The sequence below is a fragment of the Lepisosteus platostomus genome, chromosome 7 (assembly GCF_059453375.1).
Source record: "Lepisosteus platostomus isolate fLepPlt1 chromosome 7, fLepPlt1.hap1, whole genome shotgun sequence".
NCBI classification, from domain to species: domain Eukaryota; kingdom Metazoa; phylum Chordata; class Actinopteri; order Semionotiformes; family Lepisosteidae; genus Lepisosteus; species Lepisosteus platostomus.
In genome coordinates this window covers 29,975,770-30,003,010 of record NC_142617.1, presented here as the reverse complement: position 1 = coordinate 30,003,010, position 27,241 = coordinate 29,975,770, and the positions used below count along the sequence as shown (strand labels likewise).

The 27,241-nt window shown below is 35.5% G+C and overlaps 1 protein-coding gene and 1 long non-coding RNA gene across 9 annotated transcripts in view; both read left to right on the top strand.

Annotated features, from left to right (window-relative positions):
• The window catches only part of nav1a (neuron navigator 1a), a 257,779-nt gene extending 244,814 nt beyond the window's left edge, over positions 1-12,965 (top strand). For all 8 annotated transcript variants that reach the window (XM_088639806.1, XM_088639807.1, XM_088639804.1 and 5 more), the window contains 4 exons: positions 94-290; positions 1,270-1,388; positions 2,506-2,703; positions 4,070-12,965. In XM_088639806.1, coding sequence (XP_088495932.1) covers positions 94-290; positions 1,270-1,388; positions 2,506-2,703; positions 4,070-4,165 — 610 coding nt within the window. In that variant the 3' untranslated portion in view covers positions 4,166-12,965. The remainder of the gene's footprint in view (positions 1-93; positions 291-1,269; positions 1,389-2,505; positions 2,704-4,069) is intronic.
• A 407-nt stretch (positions 12,966-13,372) lies between these two features.
• LOC148658504 (uncharacterized) overlaps positions 13,373-27,241 on the top strand; it is a 340,797-nt gene continuing 326,928 nt past the window's right edge. The window contains exon 1 of the long non-coding RNA XR_015940092.1: positions 13,373-13,424. This is a non-coding gene — a long non-coding RNA (uncharacterized LOC148658504). The remainder of the gene's footprint in view (positions 13,425-27,241) is intronic.

Below are 27,241 nucleotides of genomic sequence, written 5' to 3'. Positions count from 1 at the left end.
GTCACAAGCAGAAGTCTCTTCTTTCATATGATTTTTTGAATGATGATTGAGCCCAACCTCTGTCAGGTAACTCGTGATTCCTATCATCTGCAGAATGGTGACTTTTTCTAACAACGTGGAGCCAGCTAATGGCTTTTTAGTGCGTTACCTGCACAGGAAGCTGATGGAGTCGGAGAATGAGAGCAGCATTTGCAGTGAGGAGCTCATGCAGGTGCTGGACTGGGTGCCCAAGCTCTGGTACCACCTGCACACCTTCTTGGAGAAGCACAGCACCTCTGACTTTCTCATTGGTAGGACTGACACAGAATCCTGGGCAGAATTACTACAAATACCTGCTTTACAGATCCACTATATGAATAGGATTCTTTTCTCATAGGTTATTTCTTGCCAGGTTACCTGATATTAAAACTGAAATAAGCTGCCACTAGGCAACCTGCCCTAACAGTGTTTTTGACAGAAGGAGTTTAATTATTTTTGCAGTGGAACTTAGGCATGATATTTTATTCTTTCCATATTGCTTTTATTTAAAACTAATTAATTTTAATTAAAATTGTAGAATAGAATTGTAGAATTTAATTTTGTAATAGAAAATAACATCTAAATTAAATCAAATAAAATTAATTTAATTATTTTAATAGATTTTGTTTAATATGGTTAATATAATCTCTGTACACCTGGAACAGGTCTCTATTTTTGTGTACCTTTACACCTCTGATCTTAATAGATGTCAACCCTTATAGTATGTACACAAGAGTGGGCTTCATGAAATGCTTTTTTTTTTGTTTTTATTAAACTGAATAAAGTATTATTGAATACTGACTTAGCTTAACTGGCTAAGTCACAACCCAGAAATTCTGAAGTAAACGAATTTCCTCTAGAACGCACGTTCAAACAGTGTGGTTATTTGTCCGTTGTCCAGACATCCAACCGTTATAAACCTTGCCAATGAATAATCTTGAAATCAAATTCATGTAAAACTAAATTTTTTTAGACTGTAAAGTGATCATTGAAACAAATTTTAAGACAATCTTCCTATCAGTTCGGAAGTAAAAGGAGGGATGTGAGGTACTTTATCCTGGATTTTTTAGAAATGTTCCTATATATGGACTGTTGACATTAAACAGAAAGGTTTCTTCCCCATACTTAATTGAGGTGTTGTAATTACTGGTTGTTGGATGGACAAGTATGGAGTTAAGATTTTTGCTAAAGAGGAAGGCTGCTTATGAAGGTTGCATATGTCCCTTTGCTGAAAGACATCTGTCTCCTCAGGGCCCTGTTTCTTCCTGTCCTGCCCAGTCACAGTGGAGGAGTTCCGTTCATGGTTCATCGACCTTTGGAACCATTCCATCATACCCTACCTGCAAGAAGGTGCCAAGGATGGTATCAAGGTACAGTATCCTACCAAGCATCCTCTTTATAGAGGAATAAATTACCATTTCAATGTCTGTTATAGTTTAAGATTTAGCTGTGGACGTGAATCTTTAATTGCTTTGGATACAGATTGTAATAGTTTGATTGTACTCAGTAGTTTGTAGATCTTTGTTCTAAATTAATTTTCCACATCTTCACTCTCAAAATATTATGACTTAGTATTAGTATATGATACTTATCATTAGTATATTGAGCATTATGTAGAAGGGGAAATGGAACAGGTTTTGCTTTAAAATTTCAGTTTTCAACTTAAACTCTTTGTATACTCATATCTGTAAAGAACTTCTGCTATTTTAATAATGTCACTAAAATTCACATATGTTCCTGAAGGTAACTGAATGTGGAAATAGTGACCAATGTGACTGAACAATTCTGCCTATGTTGTTGCTAGTCATTTAAAAAAAGGACTTCTATTTGTTTCTTAAGGGATTCTTCACTGTCAACTTCAAGAAAGTGGTCAAAGAGTTCATCCCATTACACTGTATTTAAAGCAGTGTCTTGTGTTTTCTGTCTGAATATCTCTTGATTTAATTTTCATTCATGTTCAGTGGCTATTGATGTTGAAGTAGTACCCTGGGTGACTTGTTCACAGCCTTTCAAATACCTGCATCAAAATCCCCGACATAACCTTCTGTGTTCCAGACTAAGAATATCCTGTTCCTTTTGTCTTATATCCATTTCAGACCACAGATTAGTCTGTTTTCTTTCCTTGGTACTCTCTCTTTCCTGCAGCATGGTGACCAAAACTGAAACATGTTCTAAATGAAGTCTAATGGTCATATAATTTTAACATCTATCCTTTTGATTTAAATTCAGTACTTTTAACTACAATTTCATCATGACTGCATTCTGCTGACCATTATCAATGTTTTCCTACATTGACTATTGACTAGACTGTTGAAATCGCCATAAACCCATGTTGTCTGCATGCAATATGGTTATTTTACCTGTTAATTTTACATTTTTGTCTTTATTTTTTATCTGTACTGTTAGGTTTACATTCTCTTTTGTGGTGTTTTTAAGTTCTGGGCCCTAATATTTTAAGCGTGGTGACAGTTTTTCTTCTTTTTTCAGGTGCATGGCCATAAGGCTGTTTGGGAGGACCCAGTGGAGTGGGTGAGGGGTACTCTGCCCTGGCCCTCTGCTCAACAGGACCAGGCTAAGCTTTTCCACCTACCCCCCCCCAGCGTGGGGCCAGTTAGCACAGGGCAGGTTGCCGAAGAGCGGGTATCCAAGGAGACAACCCCCAGTTCCCTCGAATCAGACCCACTAGTGAGTAGGCACTAGAGATGCCATTTCTCTTTTTTTCTCAGTATCCTACTGTTTAAACCCTAGACAAATACTTAATTATCATCCAATCAAGCTTTGGTTGATGGATAATAATCCAACTGCTGACTTTCACATTCTGGTCGTCTTAAAGGAATCCCCATCATAATTGAAGCCCATCAGTTCAATAAATTGGTTAAGCACTTCCTTACACTGATCTGCCGTTTACTGAGGCTGTTGGTGGGAAACAGCTGCCATGCCTCACCCAGGTGGGGCTGCACTTCAGTGTTGGATTCTTTGCATAAAATTAAGTGTTAAATCCTTGGCACGTTTGTCTAATTTGTTGTCATACAAATGACAAAGTTCATGTGTCTGTGAAGCAGAAGTCTCTTTATTTCATATGCATATAAAAAAGTCTGGCTTGCAACCACCAGACTTAAAAAATAAGTAGCTGAAGATGGTCCTTTATACCTTAAAACACAAAGAGTTACTGTGACACATTCTAAACAAATGATAAGACAGCAACACATGCCAATTAATTATATCTACTGTAAGTTGCAGACTGGACAACAGTTAGTTTTTCATGTTCTGGGCATACAGCCAGCTTACCAAATACATGCCCTTTATCTTACTGACCAAAGACAGGCAGCATCTTTATATATTTGAGCGCACTGGACCGCATAGTTTGCAAAAATACAAAAACAAGAAATTATATTATCATCTCACTTCCCAGGTAGCTCTCTTATCTCTTCAAATCTTTCAAGAGTGTTCCTTTAAGAACTATCTTGGTTTACAGTACTAACTATATATAACCTCTATAAAATATTCGATTTTATATACATAAATCAATACAAATTGCTTCCAAAATGAAAAGGCAATCGAATAGAAAGAGAATACGCATAAATAAATTTAATTACATTACTAGTCAGAGGTACAGCAAAATATATTTTGATGGGCTAAAAACTAAAATAAGCCATTTTATTTCTAAAACCAGGTATTTTATATTTTTCCCCTTTCAAAAGCCTATTATTAGTAGTAGCAGTATAATATTTTGCATCTGCTGAAGTATATTCCTCACTTTAATTAAAGCAAAATCAAAATTATCTCAATGTTCAGGCCATGTTCCACATTATAAATATGTGCCTGTGTAATGTTACTGGATGACCTTTAAGCTTTTCACTCTGGTGATGGGATTACCTTAAAATGGCTGAAAAATTATGCTGAAACTACATAGCTAAGTGATAAAAAAGATCAAAAGAACTGTTGGAATAAGAAATGGGGGAACTATGGAAGAAAGAAGTGCCTCTGTTGGACCATCCTTGATATAAATGCACCATCGCATGATGTGAATCTGACATTCTTTCCTTTCCAGATGGCCATGCTGTTAAAACTTCAGGAGGCAGCCAATTACATTGAATCTCCTGATCATGAGACAGCAGTCGAGCCCAATCTCCAATCTACTCTTTGAAAACTACAAGGAGACTAAAGACTGAATACCTTTGGATGGCTAGTGCTGTTAAGAAGCTTTCTGCCATGTTTTTGATTCATCGGTGGGCCTGCAGGCTTTTAGAGTGTCTTTGTCTTGGTTGTGCTGAGTTACAGAAGGAACCTGCAGACACAGCATGTTCTATATCTAGTAGAACTAAAAACTAATACTATTAAAAAGAATTCAGTTGGATTTCACCTTTAATGTTAAGAGAAAATAACTGTTCGTACCGTACTTTTTTGTTTAAACTACAACTGCATGGCAATCATTGCAACAGGTTAAAAACAGAAATTACATTTTAGATTTTTTTAGTTATTTAGTTTTTCTCAAAGAAAAATAATCTTAACCTGTTATTAGAGGTTATATTTATTTTTACTCTAAAAAAACTCTCATTGGGAGGCATTACTGTTCCACTGCTGCCCCTTCACATCACTCAAGGAAACAGGTGCTCACTGGGAACATAACAGTATTTTCACACCTCTCTGGTCCTCACAGCTTGTGGGCAGAAATTGAAGCTCACAGAAAAGAAACAGAAACCATATCTTTGAATGCTTGGCATTATTTTGATATGTCTAGAGCATGTCAAAGTTGAACAGCTGGTTTATTGTCATGGAATTATCCACGCACATGGAAAAGATTTTAGTCTGTGCTTTGAAATTCTCTGATCCACGAACAACAGGTTTGTGCAGTAATTTTCTAAACGACAGTGTCTGTTTCCCCAGCCTCACATTTATTTTCTGGAAGAAACTTAAATTAAAATTTAACAATCAAAACTGAAACACTAACATAGTGTATTTTAAAAAGTCATCTGGTGTTCTCGATGAATATTCAACATGCAAGTAGGTAATTACATTCCTTTCCCTTATAATAAATAGTAATCGCATTTCCCTTATCTCTGTAGCTTGAAGAGCATTTTCCCGTGTTTCCATTCTGAACCTGGAAAACACACAGAAATGGACTGTCTTACAGGTGTATAGTTCTACATTTTGATTTCATTACTCCTAACCAATATAAATTATTGTGAGAACAGTTTAACTTTAGCTATAGTGTAACTGTGTTGATTCACAGAAAAGCAGCATCAAAATCAATACTTTTGTTGACATATTTGAAAGTGAACAAAGTTTCCATTAAAGTAAATCAATTCAATGGTCAATTTAATGTTCTTTGCTCATAGTGAAAACACCAGCATTCTTCAGCTACCATATATGTTGGTCCCTATTACAAGCAGATGGTTTTGGCAGGATGGACAAAACAATGGTTTCTTTAAATCTTGATCTCATTCAGCTGCCAACATCTTGTATTTGATGCTTTGTTAGAAGAAAAAACAACCTATGTTCTTGGATCATGGAATTCAGGTTTCAGTAAGGCAAGCTGTGACGACTAAGCCTCAGACACATATGCAATTTTCAATTAAAATAGATGTTAAAAATGGTGCTTAAAAGAACGCCTTAATATATGAACCTCCTTTAGTTATTACTAAGTCATCAAAAAATAATATGTTTCTTTCGTTAGTATCTAAACAAGATATATACCTGTACATACCATCAAAAAGTATAGTGTAGCATGCAGGGAGTCCACATTACCTTCTGTAGAATTCAGGATAGATCAGTTGGTGCTCTTCTCCAGTGTGCTATCTTATTAAAGAGACTACAGATTATAAATTCGGTCAGGAGTTTGAGTATCATGTCAGCAATGAAAGCAGTACTGCATAATCTGAGCCAGAGAAAATGTTGCAACAAGCTTGCAACTAGAGTTGCCCAGATTTGGAAATAGTAGCACCTGAATTTTTTTTTTTAATAAGCAGGGAATTTGAGAGAAACATTTGAGAGGAAACCTGCCTTGTGTTTGCACATATACCTAATTTATAATCTTTTGTTCAAAGAAAAAATAAATCTGCTTTTAATAGATCCTGATGTTCAGATTTTTTTTAACTCTAGGATCAATGATAATACAATAAAGTTAACCTTCAAGATGTTTTGGACTGAGGTTGTTGAAACAACCTACGATAAAAAATTGCACATGTTGCCCAACCTAAATGGCCTGATCTACGTTTATGTATTTAATCTTATGTCTCGGTTAAATTTGTCTATTGATTTAATCCTTGATGCACTTTGTTTATTTTACTTTTGAGGTAAACGTGTATCAGTAAGTATTGTTTTAGAATAGAAAGTACAATTATTGTCAGATCCCTTATCCATGTTGGAGGCTGGATTTTAAAGTGCAGTTCAAATGTGAAACTACAGGAGATTGTGGGCTCCCATAACTATATTTCTTAACTTATACATAGGTTATCCTGAAGTGCTTATTCTTACAGTAATGTAGTTTATGGATTCACTTGAATGATGGAAATGGCCATGAACAAAGCTGCCATGAACAAAGAGCTTTTTCGATAGAATGCTTTAGGCTCCATTCACTTTTGGTTAGGATTAGCTGTTGAGAAAATGCTGTTTTTTTCTGTTTTTTGTGTTGTAGATGGTCATTTTTATTTCCTGCTTTTAATTTCAAAGTCATATCTGTGATGAGAGAATGTTATTTCTTAATGAATATTATGCAGATGTAAGTTGTAGCACCAAAGATTTTTTCCTTCTACAGGATGAACATCTTTTTTAGCATTGTGGAAGATACAGTTCTAAAGCAGAGACATATCTTCAGTTAATCTGAAAGATAATGGTCAAAATGGTCTGCCAGTTTGACTCCCGCTGCAAATATTTTTTGCAGTTTTATCATTTTAAAGATGAAATAGGATATAGGACTGTATTGTTCTAATTGTCATTGACACTGGTTTTTGTACGTGTAATGTTTTTATTGTCTGGCTTTTAATTTGACAAACAGATTTCTGAGTCACATTTTTCTTTTGATTTTTTTTCAAAATTAATGTTAGGCTTAAGAATCTTTCAGCACCTGCAAAATGTTAAGGTACTTTAACTTCAAAGAAATAGAAAATAGATTTGGCAGTTATCTGAGATTTGTAACAATTATGGTCTGAATATAGGCATTGGAAAAAGATATTGCAGCAATGGCCACTGACCATCCAAGTGAACTTCTATACTTTACATTACTTCTACATAAACACCATTTGGCATTGATGGTTAGTACTTTAGTAATACGGTGCGAATATATTTGTATACTTAACCAAATACTTGAATTGTTTTCTAGAATAGTGACTGTAATGTTCACAGATGGAGTAGCTGAGAATTACAAGGAATGTAAGCTTAGTACCTGTTATAGTTCTGTGCTCTTATATTCGATGCATAGATGTGTCAGCCATAGAACAACGTAATGATATTGGTGCTATTATAACTGTCCCTTAGTTATGCTTTTAATTGCTTCTGAAAAGCTACAACCTTACCTTTTGGATGGCAGTTTATTTTTGATGATTGCCAGCATTTCTATGTTCATAGCATCAGGTTTAAAGTGGTGTTATAGATCACATTGTTTGGGAATAATATTGGCAGAGTCATTTTATTTGTTGGTTGGTATGCAGTGACAGAATGAGTGATTTATACAAAAACCTCAATAGATGTGGTGCTTTGGCATATCCTATCAAAGTATCAACCTGGTCAATGTCTTTCAGAGAGTTATATTTTAAAAGAATTATGCCAGTACATTTTAAGGAAAAACGTAAGGATCAAATTAAATGGTAAAATCTGAATGTCTTTTTCTGTTAGAGCAAAAGTGACTGCAACACTGTGTGTTTGAGTCTCCTTGGATTTGGTTTACCATCGAATTACATTAGCCAAGAGACAAAAGGCAGAGAAGTACCTGAAAATAAAACTTTAAAAAATGGAATGAAAAAAAAGGACTGCCCATAATTTCTGGAATATCAACATATACAATATCTAAGGATATTATCATTTGTGATTGCATGAGTGAATACTAAAAACAAACACCTCAAAATAGTTGACTAAGTGCCTTTGGAAATTTGGTGGTACAATGAATGCAGACTTCATAAACAGGAACTCTGCACTGGAGATGCCCTTGAGTTTTTTCATCGTTAAATACAAACATTGTGGTCTGAATGCATTATGCAAATTATGGCTATTTCTACATCTGCATTAGTACATTAGTAGCAGGGATGGTCCTTAAACATTCTTAGCCAAGTAGTGGTATGAATGAGAAGTAGCAACACCTGATTTGTTCTTGTCCAATTAAACACAAAAATGAAATCCACTCCAACAGCACTGGCTACCGGAGTGTCAAGGATCACTCCCCCACCCAATACTATTACCCTCTATGAAATCCAGCAAATCAAGGAGAATAAACATCTCTCTATCCACCAGAACCTCACAATGTTCCCTGCCATTGTTTGAAGTTGCACAAGACCTTCTGGAAACCTTTTACCTCTCTGAAGCTTGTCTAGCCAAATGGAACTCAGAATGTTGCAAACGTTGTGAAAGATCCAACTAATTAGGTCCCTGGCTTGATGTTCCATATAGGTCATGGGTATATCTGAACCTCATCTTTACAAATCATTGCAGATGGCAGATATGGATTCATGAACCATGAATGGAAAAGAAAAACTTGAGTGACTATGGTCACCAGAAATAGACTATAGAATACATCGTTCAGTGTCCAATCTGCAAACATTAAGGAACTTTTATAGTGATGCACTTTGTCACTCCTTATCTAATTATGTGGCTTATACACCCAAATCTAAATTTGTAGTTGCTGCTCTACAGCTACACATTATAACCATATGAAACAAGAAGAACTGGTTCCAATGCTGTTGTACTGGTTCCCTGTTGTCGAACTACTCCGCCTGAGCACTTCTTCTAAGCGTTAGGGAAAATAAAGTGAATTGGAGAGTTACCCAATGATCCTTACTTTTTGTCAAGGCAACAGCTGTTGAACCTAGGCTCCAGTTAACTAATGGTATAAGCTTTAGTGTTTCAGAGTGTGAAGAAGCAGTAATGAGTCTGCTATCTTCTATCCCTGGAGGACAGATGCATGTATCTTTGATTCTGGTATTAATTCAGGAATATGGCTCTGGGGGCAAAAATGAAAAGAGGGAGCCTTGGAACTGAGGTATTTAAAATGGGAAAAATAAATTGCCATTCCTGAATTCAGAACAAATAAACATGAAACGTGACCAACCGGCATAGAGGGAGACAGCTAGAAATTGATATGGTTGTGGTTTTTCAGAATGCAGAGTGTAGATTTACACTTATTCATCTCAGCATCTTGATCCTAATGGAATTGATGGAATCTTAATTGCATATCTCAGCATTAAGTGTTGTAGGGCACAAATGCACTTAATGTAACAAAGTACAAAAAGCTTTAGGCTTTAGCAGTTGTGGACCAGTAACTTCCCATTATGGATACGGAAAATGTTAAATTATGTCAAACTTAAACTGAAACTGCATGTTAGTTTTGTACAGTGGGAGGGTGGGAAACTATGTAACACAAGGTAAAAACCCATCTTGGTATTTTAAATGCATTTCTTATGAAAAGCTTGTTAGTTTTTTTATTGTTCTGAATTAGGTTATAAACTTGTGCAAAATTGAATACTATTCTTTTTTAGCAGTTATTGAAATGATAAGTTGTCTTTTTTCCTTAGGACTTTTAACTCAATGCATTCAGGTACCAGAAATCTCATAAATAAGTGAATACAACAGTGTTACTGAAAAACCTCAAATTAAGCCTTATAAAAGATGTATTTAAAAGAGGCTGTCCTATCCTGAATCTATCTTAATTTTAGCAGGGACAAAGTGTTAACTAAGTCATGTTCTTTACTTTCTATCATGTGTGACTCTGATCATTTCCTGTTTTAAAAGTAAGGTATGATTAACAATTTGTCCCAAAAAAAGTAGACTTGGGGCTTTTGCATAGTTAAGTAATTTTCAATCAACAAGACCATAATAATGATAATATTATTAATAATGATTTTTACAAACTAGATTTTTTTATTACTTGGGATTTTTGTGCATTGCTTTTTATTAAGCTGTGGAAAATAAGGTTTATTTTTTAATTGGTTTATTTTTTAAGAAAGGACAAAGCATTCATGGTTTCTATTGGCATGCTCAGAAAGTAGGCATTTTTGGAATGTAATTTATTTAAGACATTGGAGTATTACAAATGTATTCAGCGTTGGAAAATTTGAAAAAATAATTAAACTTTTAATTTTTGTATGTTTCTTATTCATAGCTCTGTAGGATTTTTATTATTTTTATTTTATCATCAAAACCTAAAAAAGTCTGGCACTTAAACAACTGAAAATGAAGGCTAATACAAAACAAAACACACAAATGAGGAAACACCTTTACTCTGCAAAGGGGCATATTCTTAGTACTGTCACACTAAAACATTTCAGTCTGTATGTATCTCTATCTTAAGTATGTTAACAGGGTATTGATAAAATGAAAATGTACTTAATAAAGGTTAATAATGCATGAAAATTGATTCTCCATCTGCAAAACAAAGCACCTGTATATATGTTGTCGGATTTAAAATAGATATAACCAACCTATGTAAAAACATTTAATAGTTCCAGATGTATAAGTTCTCTACTTTTAACATTCAAATCTCATTTGAAGATCACAAAAATAGGGAACATTTTCTTGCATAATAAAGATACGCTTCAAGATGTCTTCGTACAACTCGCTTAAAAATGACTTCAAAAAGCACTGTACTTTAAATAATACCCAGTTTTTGGGATAGTATTTACATCACCTTAGATATAAATAAATGCCTTCCAGACTTATTGTTGTTGGAATAAATAAGGATTAGAAAATTGGCTTCTGAACATCAAGGCCAACATATAAGATGCTGAAAAGAGAAGAAAGGAAACCAAACGTTTTGGCTATGGAGCCTTTTTCGGGTGTGACGTTTCCTTTCTTCTCTTTTCAGTATGGATTAACCTATTACTTGTTCCTTTGCAGCCTATGCATGCTGATGCAACTACCCACCTGAACAACATATAGTAAGATTGCACATTAGTATTTTTCTTACCTTTAAAACAAAGTGCAAGAATACAAATTTAATTTACAATCTATTGAGAAACCTACCTGAGCATGCCATACAACACCATTGTGATTCTGTCTTTCTAATTTTTTTTTACCCTGCCTTCTGTAAACTTCCTCTAATTGTTGTAACTGTTTCTCTTTGTGGGTTCATGTGCTGTGCTGAAGCAGTTATCCTGTGTAAGAGGACTATACAGCAACTTATACTGGCTTTGCCAAAGAATACGCATACAGGTTTGCGCCAAATAACAACAAAAAAAACAATAATAAATTGTCTTTATGCCAGTAAGGATGTATCAGTTTGTTTTAATCAAATTTGAGAAAGTTCACATGAAAAAGGAATTGAAATTTGTTCTCTCTTCAAATAGTGTGACTAGAACTACTTATTTAAGGCCTTATTCTATACAGTTTTAAATTCAGAGCTTGTGTGTGTGTGTAATTTTAGGACCTGCTGTGGCCTTTTTAGTTTTTTGAGGCCTTTTAGAATGTTTCAAAAGCTATTTCTTTGGAGTGGTGGTGTTTCACACTCATTTACTACAAATGTTGACTTCAAAAAATGGCCTTTGAATGGTTTTACCTGACAAGCCAAAGACATTAGTCCCTAAAGATACAGATAGGTAAGATTTTGTTGATACCCCAAATAATTAGTGATATTATGAATGTTATATTTGTAAGCTGATTTGGTTTCAAAAATATTTCAAGTGTCCAGTCAAGGAGCTCAACACTAACTTTTTATTTGTGTAAAGTATCCCATTCCCAGTTCTGATTGTTTCACCTGGATCTTTTTGTGCAAGTGACCAGTTTATAAAATCCAGGTATAATTAAAAATCCACTTTTTGAATTTATAATTTACCTGGCATAGTGCAGGTTAGGAATCAGAGGTGGTTTGGAGGAGAATTAAAAAAAAAAATTTAAGTCCTTGGCATAAGCTATCTGGCCTGGTTGAAAATATAGGTAATCAAGTTGTATTAATACTACAGTCTTTAAGGCACAATTAAATTCAATCTATATCTGGTTCGTTTATTACACAAACTAGACTAGAGCACATTCTGAATCATAGTAGGGAGTTTGATACTCTCTACAATATACATAGCCTGATGAGAAATGAGGAATGTATTTTTGCTGCTAGACAAAAGAAACTGGCATAATTATTGGCAAAAATCAAAATTACTGTTTGGTTTTTAGAGGTCATTTGACTTTAAAAAAAAAATCAACCTTTCCAAGATTCTTAAAGAATACAACTCAGTTTCCACCATGGGATTGTCCACTGCTATACAAGTTTTTCATTTTGAGGCCAATACAGGTTGCTGAATAGTCACACTTAAGTCTTAATCTTGCAAAGTTAGTTAATGACTTTTTTTTTTAAAAAAGGTGTTATGATGGTATCTTATGTAACTGACGTGCAACTTCGATGGATTCCTAAGTGTTGTAAATGCATGTCACCTTGGTGTGTTTGCAAAGCCTTTGAAAGGACCTGAGTTTGTTGAATTTTTTATATATTTGATTTAACTTTTTTTTTTTAAGAAACAGACATTTGTTTTTCCTAAGCAATCCTTTGTAAAACTTTCTCTCTATTTTGTACAGGATGTTATAATTGTAAACAGTGTAAATAAGTAGCGCATCCGCGACAACAATCATTTATCGAAAAATAAAATAAGAATAATTTGGCCATTGGAATCTAAGAGAAAAACTACCTTTTTTATTACTTAAGTGTCAAGGAACCTTGCAGAAATGGGTACATAAAAGGCATGTTTTTAAAAATACAAAACTATCCATCTGTCTAACATTGTCCGTTTGTTTCAATAAAGTCATGCCATATAGAATGTTGTAATCTTACTTCTTTTTTCTCCCCATTAATGAGCATTCTAAGTTCAAGTTTACAAATTGTGACAAAGCATCTTTTAATGCTCAGGACTATCTCAGGGCTGTTTACAATTAACTGCAGTTCAGTCAGCCAAGATTAAAGAAGAAGATCTGAACATTATACAAGAAATTAAGTTTACCTGTGGTATTTAATTCCATTGCAGGAATCGGCATAGCATCTGACACAGAAAATGAATTCCCAACATTTAAAATATGAATATAATAATAATAATAATTGCTTACACTTATATAGCGCTTTTCTGGACACTCCACTCCACTCCAAAAGCGCTTTACAGGTAATGGGGACTCCCCTCCACCACTACGATGTGCAGCATCCACCTGGATGATGCGATGGCAGCCATAGTACGCCAGAACGCTCACCACACATCAGCTATCAGTGGGGAGGAGAGCAGAGTAATGTAGCCCATTCATAGAGGGGGATTATTAGGAGGCCATGATTGGTAAGGGCCAATGGGAAATTTGGCCAGGACGCTGGGGTTACACCCCTAGTCTTTTCGAGAAACGCCCTGGGATTTTTAATGACCACAGAGAGTCAGGACCTCGGTTTTACGTCTCATCCGCAGGACGGCGCCTGTTTTACGGTATAGTGTCCCTGTCACTATACTGGGGCATTAGGAGCTACATGGACCGCAGGGTGAGTGCCCCCTGCTGGTCTCACTAATACCTCTTCCAGCAGCAACCTTAGTTTTTTTTTTCCCAGGAGGTCTCCCATCCAGATACTGACCAGGCTCACACCTGCTTAGCTTCAGTGGGTTGCCAGTTGTGAGTTGCAGGGTGATATGAAAAATAAGTGAAACATTTCACCTAAATCATTTTATTCAGTTGGAATTCAGTTAATTTCTGTGTTTTATTGTACCTGCTTGGAGCTCACTGCACTACCAGCAGTGGTAATATAAAAAAATGAGGAAGTGTTAGAGTAAATGGGTGGTAGCCCATGTTTAAAGGGAAATAGAATTTTGTAATACACTCTAAATGTCAGCATTAGAAATGGGTCCTGAGGGTTTCCGGTGATGTCATGTAAGCAATGGCTGCTTAATTTTTTCGCACTCTCGGTTCTTTAAAAAAAAAACCAACAACTTTGTTAAACTCGTGTTTTTAAATAATATAAAACAAACACTAAGTTTGGTTGACAATGGAAAAACAAGGAAGAGGACGTCAAAACACTCAAAACTACTCAAAAGGATTTTAAAAAAGGAACGGGGAGACTGAAGTGGGGCTCAAGGAGCCAGTCCAAAGATGCTGAAGATCGCGAATCCCCTGTGAGCATCGAAAAATGTTTTAACAAACTGAGAGATTTTAGAAGGGATATTAAGAAAACATTAATGCGGGGCAGAGCAGTGGCACTGTGGCTAAGGATCTGTGCCTGTGGCCTGAAGGTTGCCAGTTCAAAGCCCATGGCCGGCAGAAGAATCCTACTCCGTTGGGCCCCTGAGCAAGGCCCTATACCCAAACTGCTCCAGGGGCGCTGTACAATGGCTAACCTTGCGCTCTTACCCCAAGTTTCTCTCCCTGTCTGTGTGTCTGTTTCTCTTGGAGAAAAAGCTGGGATATGTGAAAAGACTAATTCCTAATGCAAGAAATTGTATATGGCTAATAAAGTGATCTTGTCTTATCTTAGATATTGAAAGAGCTCACAGAACTCTTGCCCCTAAACCAGTGAACCCCCAGTCCAGATCAAGATCTATTGTCCTCAGATTTCTAAGATTTAGAACCAAAGAGGTTTTAACGAAAGCCTGGGGGGAAAAAGGAGCTGTTCTATGAAAACAAAAAGGTGTACTTCGATCACGATTATGCACTTGATGTTTTTCAGAAATGGCTGGAGTACAAAGAAATTAAAGACACTGAAAGAAAAGAACATAAAATTTAAAACTTTTCCAGCCAAACTAAAGGATTTTTTCAACTCGGGTTTCCAAATGTATAACTGTGCCACGGAAGCTACTAAGGACTTGATACGCCGAGGTCTGATTACGACTGCGGGTGGAGCGATGGCTGCAGCGAGCGTCACGGAGGAACAAGTTAGACAGGGATCACGGCAGCGGGCACACAGCCGCAGGGGGAGACGCAAGGAGGAGGCACTGACAGAGGAGCAGTACAAGACACTCCAGGCTTTCCGCAGCCGAACTTCACCAGATGACTGAGACTGTATTATAATCCTCAGAACTAAAGCGCATGTTTATCTACTGGATTAGTGCTATAATTTACTGTAAGGTTACTCTTTCGATACCTTCCAGTTGTGAAGTAACTAAGATATTTATGGAGTTATTTGTGTTTTGTAATATAAATTTGGTTGATGTAGATAACTTAATCTTGCAAATTAAAATTCAATATAATGTTTTTTTTTAACGATAAAAATGTCCTCGTTAAATAAGGTAAAATAGATTAGAGACCAAGAGAAGTGAAGAAACATAGTAGTATATTTATTTAGGGTCCTCTTAGAAAATAAGAAGTTTTAAATTTTATTCTCGTTCCCTAATTCCCCGAAATTTTTACTGGGGCATAAAGGGTGGGGTTGTATTCTTGACCCCCCACATGAAGTAAAAAAAAAAGTTGTGGGTTTTTTTGTTTGTTTTTGTACAATAGTTTAGAATGCCAGCATGGTTGAGAGACTGGGAGGTTTCTATGCAAAATTCTTAATCTATATGATGTCTTCATAGAATCTAAAGTAATTTCTTTAAATGTTAATTGTCTACATAATCTGATAAAAGAAGTAGAACACTAATAAAAGTTAAACATGATAAGGTCCAGGTAGTGTTTCTCCAGGAGACTTATCTGACATAGAACATGCTAAATTGAAAAGTATGGCTTTTGATAATGTTCTATTCATCTCATAAAATGGGACGTAAAAGGGGAGTAACTATACTCATTCCATCAACAGTTAACTTTAAGTATTTATCATAGATCAAAGACAATGATGGTAGATTCACCGTTGTAAGAGGGAAGATAGAAGACTTTGTAATTACAATGTTTAATATCTATGCACCACCAGGAAGTGATAGGTCTTTTTTTTAAATGTTTGATTTAATAGCTGCAGAAACGGAGGGAGTGCTGATATTCGGAAGAGATTTTAATCTCAATTTAAATCCAAAATTACAAGAATTGTAAAAGGAAACTTACTACTTTAGAGAAGTACAGTATATGAATAGATCTATAGAAGATGTAGGCCTAGTTGAAGTATGGAGGGATCTTTACCCTACAGGAAGGGAAAAGACATTTTTCTGCACCTCATAATTCATACAGTAGAATAGACTACTTTTTAATGTATAAATTAAACAGATCAAGAACATTGGATTTGTCTGGCCCTGCACCAGGTTATCTAAATTTAGACTTAAATCTGGTCAAAAAGAATACTGCTTTGAAGATGAACTGTAGGGTATTGAATGATAATAATGTTAAAGAGCAAATTACGCATGAGTTTGAACAGTTTGAACAGACTAATGATATGGGAGAGGTTTCCCCAGCAATATTATGGGATACAGTTAAAGCTGTACTTAGAAGGAAATGTATTTCCATTTGTTTATGTAAAAAGAAAATAAAACAAGCCAAATTAAAATAATTACAATCTGAATTCAAAATTATAGAACAAAAACATAAAAAAACACCCACTTGTACAATACATAAGCAATTACTGAAAATTAGGAAAGAAATTACAAATTATAGAGTTAGAAACAAAACTAAAATTTCTAAAACAGTGTGAATCAGGAGCCATATCAATTAAAATATTAGCAAGAAGGTTATGCAAAAAAACATCTTAATCAATAATCTCCAAAATCGTTAATCCAATAACCAATCAAATACAATCCAAATTAAAATAAATACAATCAATCTTCACAGAATTACTATAAAAATGTATATTCCAGTTCTGAAACTCAAAATAAAAAAGATATAGTCCTTTTATTAGATTCACTTAACCTGCCAATTTTAAGTGAGGAACAAAATAACATTAACTAGAGTAATAAATTAGATGGAAATGAATAATATTATTTCAGATCTTAAATCTAAAAAAGCACCAGGGACAGATGGCTTTCCAAGTGAATTTTCAAAAAACAGTTGGCTCCCCTGCTCCTGTCTACTTGCAACTGGATAAAAGGTGGAGGGAATTTACCACCCTCTTGGAAAGTAGCTATAATTTCTGTTATCCCAAAAGAAATAAAAGATCAAACTAGATGTGGGTCTTTTAGCCCAATTTCCGTACTTAATGTAGACTATAAGATTTATGCTTCAATAATGGCTAAAAGATTAGAGAAAATATTACCACAAAAAATGTTAACAAATCAAACTGGTTTCATTCAGAACAGAGAAACACAAGACAATATCAGACGTACCCTTCATATTATGAAGCATATTAATGATCAAAGGAGGGAAGCACTTTTTGTCAGCCTAGATGCAGAAAAGGCCTTTGATCGATATCAGATTTATATTTTATATTATATATTGGAGAGATTTGGATTTTCTGATGAATTTATCAACATAATAAAAACAATTTATTGAAATCCTATAGTAAAAATCTATATCAACGGACATCTGTCTAAGAGATTTTGTTTAAAAAGAGTTACAGGACAGGTGTTCTCTGTCACCTCTTTTGTTTTCTCTATATATTTCTTAGCAGAGTGGATTAGACATGACCCAAAAATTAAAGATATAGAAATTAAAGGTGTAGTGTGCTCTCTGAAGGCACCAGTTCTGTAGGGTTTGGGCATTTACTGGGACAATTATTAATTGTAGCAGTAAATCACAAAATTGATTCTTTTGATGGCTTTAGAATCCAACCATGCGACATAACTCAAACAACGCACACACACAGGTACTAATACACGAGGATACATTTATTAATACATAGAATATGCATATAGACCTAACAGATCTTATCGAGAGGGTTATCAGAATACAAAAGGTATATATTCAGTCAGTTACAAAGAGTTACATATATCAAGAGGACATACGTTCAGTATATCATTCATTTAGACCGTTTCGTAAATGAACTTGGTTATAACTTCTACATTAGATACTCAAAACAAGTACATAACTCTTAGGAATTAAATTGATATCAACTAGTTGGGCTAACAATTGAATTCTCGAGCTGTAATGCATTGAAGTTGAATACTCATCCAATCTCTGGGGATTCAGATCTCCTGCGGGCACAAAGAAACAGTTGCAGGCTGTTGCTGTCCAATCCGCGCTCTCTGGCTAGGTGCCAGGCTGTGCTGTGCGGTTTGCGATGGTGCGCTGCAGATGCTCACTGACCGGCTAGTTAGTGTTGGCTTTAACTAGCAAAGTTTGCGCACAGGAGAAAAGATGACTGTGGGTCCCAGCAAGTCAGGAAGAGGACCGGTTCGTTCCTGATGAAGAGCTAGTTCTGAATAGTGATTCAGCTGTCCACAGTTCTGACCTGTTCACAAGGCCTGCTGCTGGTGCTAACCTCGGGTGGATCCTCTGGTTACTCTCTGGCAACCTCCGCTCTAGACTCTTAGAACAAAGGAAAGTTCTGGCACTCGGACACACTGGCCGTTCCGTGGTTGTCCGGGCTGAGTCTCAAGATGGTCAGGAGGCGTGCTGCGAGAATGTCCTGCCCTTGGGAGCCTTCTGCTCCTGGGCCGTCCTGCCCTGGAATTCTCCTTTGAATTCCCTTTAGAGAAGTCCACAGAATTCCCTCTGAATCTCACTACAGGCTCTCTGTGTTGCCTGTTTTTACCTGGAGGAACTTCAGCTCGTTGATTGGCTGAAAGTTCCATGGGCATCAGAGTCCCACGTGGGTTACTCGGCTCTACAAGTCCCTGATTGGTTGATCAAGGTGAGATATGAGTCACTTACTCCTGACACTTAGGAATGCAGTCCAGATGTCCATCTGGCACTCCCTAGACAGATAGGCGCCAATGGATGACCATTGATCATGATAGCCAGGCTTAGCTAAGTGCATTCCCCTTTGGGAGCTGTCCTAGGAAACCTTATCAAAGGAAACCTTAAATCAGCCTGCATGAATAGTTTCTCTGTGGCTGCACCACAGAGATGAACAGAGAGATGGGGCCTCCTTTGGGAAAGCTCAGAACACTTAATTCTTTCTTATTATTAAGCCTCGCCGCTACAAAGGTAAAGAACATAAGATTGCATTGTATGCAGATGATGTTCTGCTATATTTGGATGAACCCAATGAATCATTTATCAGAGTGATGGATCTTTTGGAAAAATTTGGTCAGCTATCAGAATACAAATGAAATATAGAAAAAACAGATGTTCCATGTTATAATTATAACCCTATAGATAATTTATCTATAGATATTGATATTTATCAAAATAATTCAATTCAAATTTCAGTCCTCTAATATGTTAAATAAAAGATGATCTGGCTGGCTGGAGTCTGCTACCTCTTTCATTGGGATCAAGAGTTAAAATTAAAACGGAATATTCTGCCGTGATTACTTTCAGTCTCTTCCAGTGGAAATTTCATCAGAACAGTTTAATGAATGAGATAAAATGATTTCAAAATTCATATGGAATGGAAAGAAATCAAGAATTATGTTTAAAACACTACAATCGTCCAGGGAGAAGGATGGATTAGCCCTACCATGTCTAAAGTCATACTACCAAGCAGCTCATCTTAGAACACTAATATGTTGATGCGATGGATATTATACTGCAAACTGGAAAGAGATGGAGTCTTTGATTATAGGTGAATTCCCAATACAGATGGTCCTGGGAGATAGATCTTTGGCAAAAATTATATATAAAATGGCTATACCTTGGATAACTTTACCAATTAAAATTTGGTTTAAGATAATAAAAACCTGTGACTTGGAGAAAGACGTAAAACTACTGTATTAAGATGGATAGTTTCTGATTCAGATTTCCTCTCTGGGAAATTTGACACACGGTTTAAGATGTGGGCTACAAAAGGGATTACGGCAATATGTACTATGATGAAACAAGACCATCTGAAAAACTTTGAAGATCTATCACAACAATATAATCTGGAAAAAGAAGATTTTTATAGATATCTTCAAATTAGACATGATATAAATAGCTGGAGAAAGCAGCCACGTATAAAGAAAAATAATAAATTGCTTGATAATTTTGTAGCTGCATATCAGCAAGGTAATTTGGAAAAAAAAATAATAATAACGCTGTACAGTAGTATTGAATATATAAAAAAAGAATCAACGGAATATATTAAAATAAAATGGGAAAAAGAAACCAACACAACAATTTCTATGGAGCAGTGGAATTATGTGTAGATTTCAACAGGGCTCTACAAATTCACAGACTTGGTGAGAGTTTTGTTGGAAGAATTTGACCCAGTTTTTATCAGCCCTAAAATTCAAGCCAAACAAAAAGGCACAATGTTGGAGATTATGTGGAGAGCAAGATGCGACTCATTCACAGAAATTTGGTCATGCCCAAAAATACAGCAATACTGGAAATCTATACATATAACTCTTAATAATTTAGCAAATGTGAACATACCATTTGAATTTTCTGTTATATTCTTGGGCAATTTTGACTGATGATATTGAAGTAAAGGATAGATATATATGAAGTATTCCTCTAGCAGCTAGTAAAAAAAGTAATTAAACAAAAACGGCTTATAAAAGAACCTCCAACACATCTATCTAATGGAAAAAATAACTTTTTCTCTCAGATTGCAGGCAGAGAGGTTTAGCAAATACTAGGTAACATGGATTCAATTTATTTCCCTACAGGGACCTGATTTTAGTTTATGAGAAAATATACAGTGATATCTGAGTGTTGACTTTTTTGTTGTTTTTTATGTTTCATATCAGACAACTGTATTTTTTTTGTATTGCCCTCCATACCAGCTAGCATAGTGTAAATAGTTTATTTTATATACTGTATATAAAATGTGGCAAAAATGTAAGATGAAGGCAAATGTTTATTCTGCTGTTTTGGTTATATTGTTTGTTAACCCTTTCATCACTAAATAAAAAGTTTTAAAAAAAGAAATGGGCCTTCAATAAATCGAAAAATAAAATGGATTTAAGACGCTGTAATGTTTGCTTCATAGAATGCTTGCTGTGTTTCTATTTTATGAAAAATGGCATAGAGGTATTACTGAAACCAAAGCTCAAGATGGAAATTCTTGGCTTTGAACATACCAGATGGCAGCAGTGGGTTGACTTAGTCCAGAATCCAGCATGTCAATGGCACAAATGCATTGTTCTGTTGATAAATGGATAATAGAAAAATATAGAATCATACCAGAAATCAAGACACAAAACACCTTAAAAGGAAGAGGGACGCTATTAAGCAAAAGAATCCTGCACAGTACTAATCTTCAGTCTAAAAGCTGATGCTAACAAAACAATGGGAACCAATTTTACTCTTCCAAGCAATGTATCACTAACCAAGGAGAAATGTCTTGTACCATATGGATTCCACAACAGAATTTCCACAGCAACTCTTTTTGTGAAGAGTAAGGTTATCTTCCATTCTTCAGATGACCATAACAGAATCTAACTTCTAGCCTACTTTGAAGGAGGACAGTTCTCTCACAGTTCAGTCTTTTTCTCTTCTTCTAATGAAGGTTCTTTCTTCTTCTGCTCTCCGCTCTTGTGCTTAAAATCTGTGCTTGTTCTATTTACTCCTGGAGGCCTTCTTTGTCCTGTGATCCATTCCCATGGTTCTATTAATGAAATATTTATACTGTATGTTCTAAGAAGGTTGACCTAAGAGTATTACTTAGGAGTGGATCACAAGTGGAGTACTGCAGAGATTAACAGTATACTAGGACAACAACTCTCCCTAAATTATACCAATGATCTACTCTATTAGTAAACTAGTCAGGGGTGAGTTTCCCGAAAACGATGAATCTTAGAGACTAACGAGCAACTTTACGATGTACGTACGTAACGTACGAGCTACTTTTTCATGGGTTTCCCCAAACCCCTCTTAATCGATCATTTAACGAGTGAGTACAAAGTACTTCTTTGTTAACCCCTCCCCTGAAGTCGCTTAGCAAAAAGCATCACAAGTCGATTGAAAAACAATCGATTGACAATACTTTCATTATATGGTGTCGGTTTTGGTCCTTCAGTGGGATGAAAGTTGTGAAAAGGAATATGAAGCAAACATGACATCATAATTTAACAACAATTTAAGCGAAAGCGTATAGATAGGCACAAAATGGGACCCTTATTGTTTCTAAGAGAAAAGAAAATAAATGACCGTAAAAGAAAATCGTGTGGACAGTGGATGCGTCCTGCACGACGTCTTTGATTTAAAGCCATATTTTTTGCTGCCATTGTTAAGAATCACAGTGTTTCATGAGAAAAAAATGTTGTTATTTTTTAACATAAAACGGTATTCGAACTTTAAATATTGTATCGACCGCGGGTTTCGGTACGGAATGGAGCAGGCGTGGGACTCAGGGAATGGGGCTGAACAACACATTAACTCGAATCGGGAAAGGTACACACACAGGGACAGGGGTTACAGCGCTGCACCTACACTAACACACACACACGAAGGGAAGAGACTGTATCCCAGACTCCGTCCCACTATATAGTCCGGTAGTCCCCAGGTGCTGTTCTCAGCCCGCCCTGCGTGGCGCTACATTGTAATACGTTACATGTTTCACGTTCTTTATGGAATTTAAATACATGTTAAACCCCACCCCAAAAGTACTAAAAGAGGGAGTATTATTAAAACATTAAACTTATGAATATGAAATTAACCCAAGATTACTAATAAATTCATTACTGTAGAAATAAATGTTATTTTTTCGAATTTCCTCTTACATAGTACAACAAAATATCAAAATCCTTAATATAAACTCTTAGTATTCTATATTTCCAGAGAATTCACATGACGTGAATTGAATGTGCTCTGTCTGGCGATCTCTGTCACTAAGGTTGGCGCAAGAGGTAGCCAGTTTATGAAGCACTTAGTAATTAACGAGTGGGTCGGGGAGCACGTAGATTACGAAGGATTTAACGTTCTACTTTAGTTACGATAGGTTTTGGGAAACACTCGTTAATTAACGATCTATCTTAAGAGCAAGTTTACGATGTTCTAAGCGCTACCATGCTTTCGGGAAACTCACCCCAGGTTTGCAGATAATATCAAATAAGGAGGGTTAGAAAATACTGTAGAAGCAGCAAATGAAATTATAATCAAATGCTGAGATGTGTTGCAAATGTATTCCATTGATATGAATGTCCTGATTTGTTTTACATGTTAGGGCTGTTAGGAATTGGATCCATCTTTGACACATCCAGCGATAAAATGGTGAATATTCAGTTCATCTAAACTACCTGCCACCCCAAGGGAATTCTCCCATGAACTGGTACCACAAGATGGAAATAGCAAGTTAGTCATACAGTTGTGACTAAATAGGGTGGGGAAGACCTCGACAGCTGATGACATCTCAACCAATCACCAACTGTGATTACCAGACTTTATATTGTAAGCCCAAAAACTTTACTCATACTCTGTCTCTCTCTCTCACACTTGAGACCTGATATACTGTACTCTAAAACAATCACATGATTGCTGCCACCATAGTCAGAACTTCAAGAAACACCAGTCTAATAATCTGTATCTTCTGACTTGCAATCCAATTACAATTTTTCCTGATGAATGAAATTAATATAGATAAAAAAAAAATTCCCTGCACCACAGGACATCCTTGGCACAGACAGCACAAGAACATTGGACATAGCTATGATAAACTCATGCAATCTGTCTCCATGCAATATTTTGAAATATTTTCTTAATACTAGGACACACCTGGCTAGTGTGTTGTTTGGATTATTATTATATGTTCACAGTAAAAATCCTAAGAATTAAACTATGTATTATAATAAACTTAGTTTATTACCATAACTCAATCTTTATATCTTTAACAATATGAATGTGATTCATTATATACTTTACATTACGATTGACAACAACAAATGTTGGAGTTGATATATTTTAACAATGATTTTGTTAATATATTTGTAATATATTGGATATTTGGAATTTCTGAGCTCATATTATTTTTGTGTCAAATTGATTCCTATTAGTTCTTTTATGGCTATCACAAGTTATTGTTCCAACTTCTAATTGTTCCAATATATTCAAACCTTAACATCACTCAATTGCTTCCTTTTCTGAGTTTTAAATGCACTTCCCTGTGTGCTCTAGTTCGTGTTTAACTGTTGAACCATTCCTTTACATCCCTTTTGTTCTTGTAATACTGATGAGCCTTTAATTATAATTATAGACCAGTCAGGGAAATGGGGATTCTCTTGTATATCCCTTGCAGAAATAGAAATTAATACTTTTTTAGTTTTTTTTTTCCCTCTGACAAATTACTTTGCTGAATAGCCTTCATCTGAGTAGCACTGTGATCCAAGATAAAGATAATTATTTTTGTTTTGTTTTCTTTAGAGTGCCATGGTGGCACAGTGGTTAACATTGTTGCCTTAGAATGGTAGGGCCCTAGGTTCAATTCTGGTCCTGGGGAACTATCTGTGTGGAGTTTGTATGTCCTGTGTTTGCATGGTTTTCCTCCTGTTGCTCTGGTTTCCTCTCACTGTTCAAAGACTGACTGGTAGATACAGTAAATTGGCCCTGGTGTGAGTATGTGGGTGTCTGTGTGTGCCCAGCAGAGGACTGGTCATATCCTCCCTTGAGCCTGTTGCTTGTCAACATGGGCACAAGCTCCCCTCTGAGCCTGTATTGGATTAAGCTGTTAGAAGATGGATGGTTTACATTTTTTTGTGCTTGCTTTTAGCTCTGCAAAGCAATCCCTGTACAGTATGTTTGTCTTCACTTCATCTCCAAGCTGTTTGTTTTGATCTTGTTTGAATTGAAGGTGATCAGTGTGTGTTATCTGTTTATATTATAATTGGTGAATTGCTAGTAATCTCCATGATATTGAGATAAATTGTATGGATTTAATTTTCTCTGGTTTTTAGCAGGGACGTGCAGAGTGTGGTGGCTACAGTGGCCCCTTTGCCCTCATTGGCCCAAGTGCCCTTTTTAGCTTGTAGAAAAAATGTCAAACCAAGTTCATTTTTTTCACCACTTGACGATTATGCTTCTGTATTTAGTACAGCTCTCCTGTTAGGAAAAAAAAATGTTGGACCTAATTGATCTCATCCAAGCACAAGTGCCCACCTCCTGTTCATTGTAAAAAAGCAGAGAAAAAAGCAGCGATAAGCAACTTAGACTACTACACCTGTGGAAGTCGTGTTAAACCTTTCTGAACAGTGAGAGGATACACAGATTTTTCAGAAGGACTGTACAAAAGTAACATGCCTAGGGTGTCGTATTGAGCACTTTTTATTTAAGAAAGACTATTTTCATTCACCTATTCTAGGTTTGCAAACTGACGAACTCACCACGTTACTGTCTGCATGGCTACTTAGCGAGCTAAATTAAAGATTTTCTTAAGAAACTTTAGTTCAACTGAGTAGACAAACCAGTCTTTCTATATTTAATATAAGCAGCTCACATGCATATTCTTTGTTGTATATATATGGTTCACTCACAAAAAACAGGAGAGCATGCCTTCAGAAAAAAGAAGAAAAAATAGAAAAATAATTTAGGGAAGCAGCTAAAGGGATTACAATAATAATAGAGATATCATGCTTTATAAGACAAATAAATGGTCTGTATCTTTTTATTTAGCTGACAGATGATCATTTCTAGCATCTTACTGAATCTTTGATTTGATGTGCTATCATGTGAACGTGTGCTCTTAAGATGGGAAGAGATTGCATTTGCTATTGCATGTAATTAGATTGTAATTCTTTTATTTGCTCTGTCCTCTTGTTAAGATGTGTTATATCAGGAAAATGAAGCATATGCTCAGTAGAGGGTGTGTAATATCTTGTCTGTTAATCATACAAAATCAGCAATTATGGACAACCATTTTTTGTGCCAAGGTTGTGAATATTATAATGCCTCTGAAGTCACATCCAAACTTCCTGTAAAATTAAAAAACACAGAAATACAAGCGGACACCGATTTGTCCAGGATACTCTAATGAAACAAATCCTGCCCCGAAAAGTGCCTTTTGAGCCACAGCCCACTAAAAGGTCTCTGCACGTCTCTGGGTTTTAGGGAAATCTTCTGTACTGTTGAAAATAAATAATGAGAAATGTTTAAATTAACAACAGCAACAAAAACCCGTTGTACTATGGAAACTTCTCTCAGATTATGAAACTGAGAGATTCGAGTCCTTTATAATACTAAGTGGCGCAGTCAGAATCATTCTATACATTTTATTACTTAAAAGCCATAGTGCAACCGTTACATTTGTCTTGTGTTATATACTCTTGTTCATATTGTATTTTTAATAATAATAATAATAATAATAATAATAATAATAATAATAATAATAATAATAAACGTTAGAAAATTATTGCGTTATTTCGTTTCAAATGTCCTCTAATTGGCTCATTTACAGCAATTATTGATGTTTTTAATATAATGATAAAATGTGCACACAATTTTTTTTGCTGTTTGCTAATTTGCTCATTTTACATATATATCTAAAAAGTATTTGTTCACAAACAAGAGTTCATATAATTTAATACGTATAGTATCATGCCAGTAAAAGATATTTTAAAGAAAACAGCGAGCGATGAAAAACTCATCAGTATGAGTTGTGACATTTTTTCAGACACAATCACTGTAGCCTGAAAGTAGATTATTTAAAATGTTTTTCATTGAGATACAGCTGTATCGCGACAGTTTGCACTGTCGTCTGGTTCCAAGAGTTTGCTGAAGCAAATTAAAGTCACACTTCATGCAAACCTATACGACTGCAACTATCCATAAAAGGCTGTAAACCAGACAGTCTTAGAATCCGGGTGGAATGTGGTAGAAGGAATGCAAACTACCAGGCTGGATACACGGATACAACAATTAAGCATTTTTTAGGTTTTGTTTTAGAGCAACCTGGTAACGATTTCAACTCCCCGATTCTATACCTGTTAGAATAGTCTTCTTCTGGGATTTCAATATATTTTATGCATAGATTATTTGATGTATTGATATTACTAACAGAAATAACTTGATATTTAAATATGACATAAATCCATTAATGCGGACAAAGTGATCATAGAGAAAAGGGTTGAAAATTACATTCTATAATGTTCTGTGTAATGTTCTCCTGCATCTACACCTTAGTTTCTATAAAATAACGTGGTGTGATACTGGTCAATATCAGCAGGTGGCGTACTAATGATAATTATACAGGGGGTAAAATCGC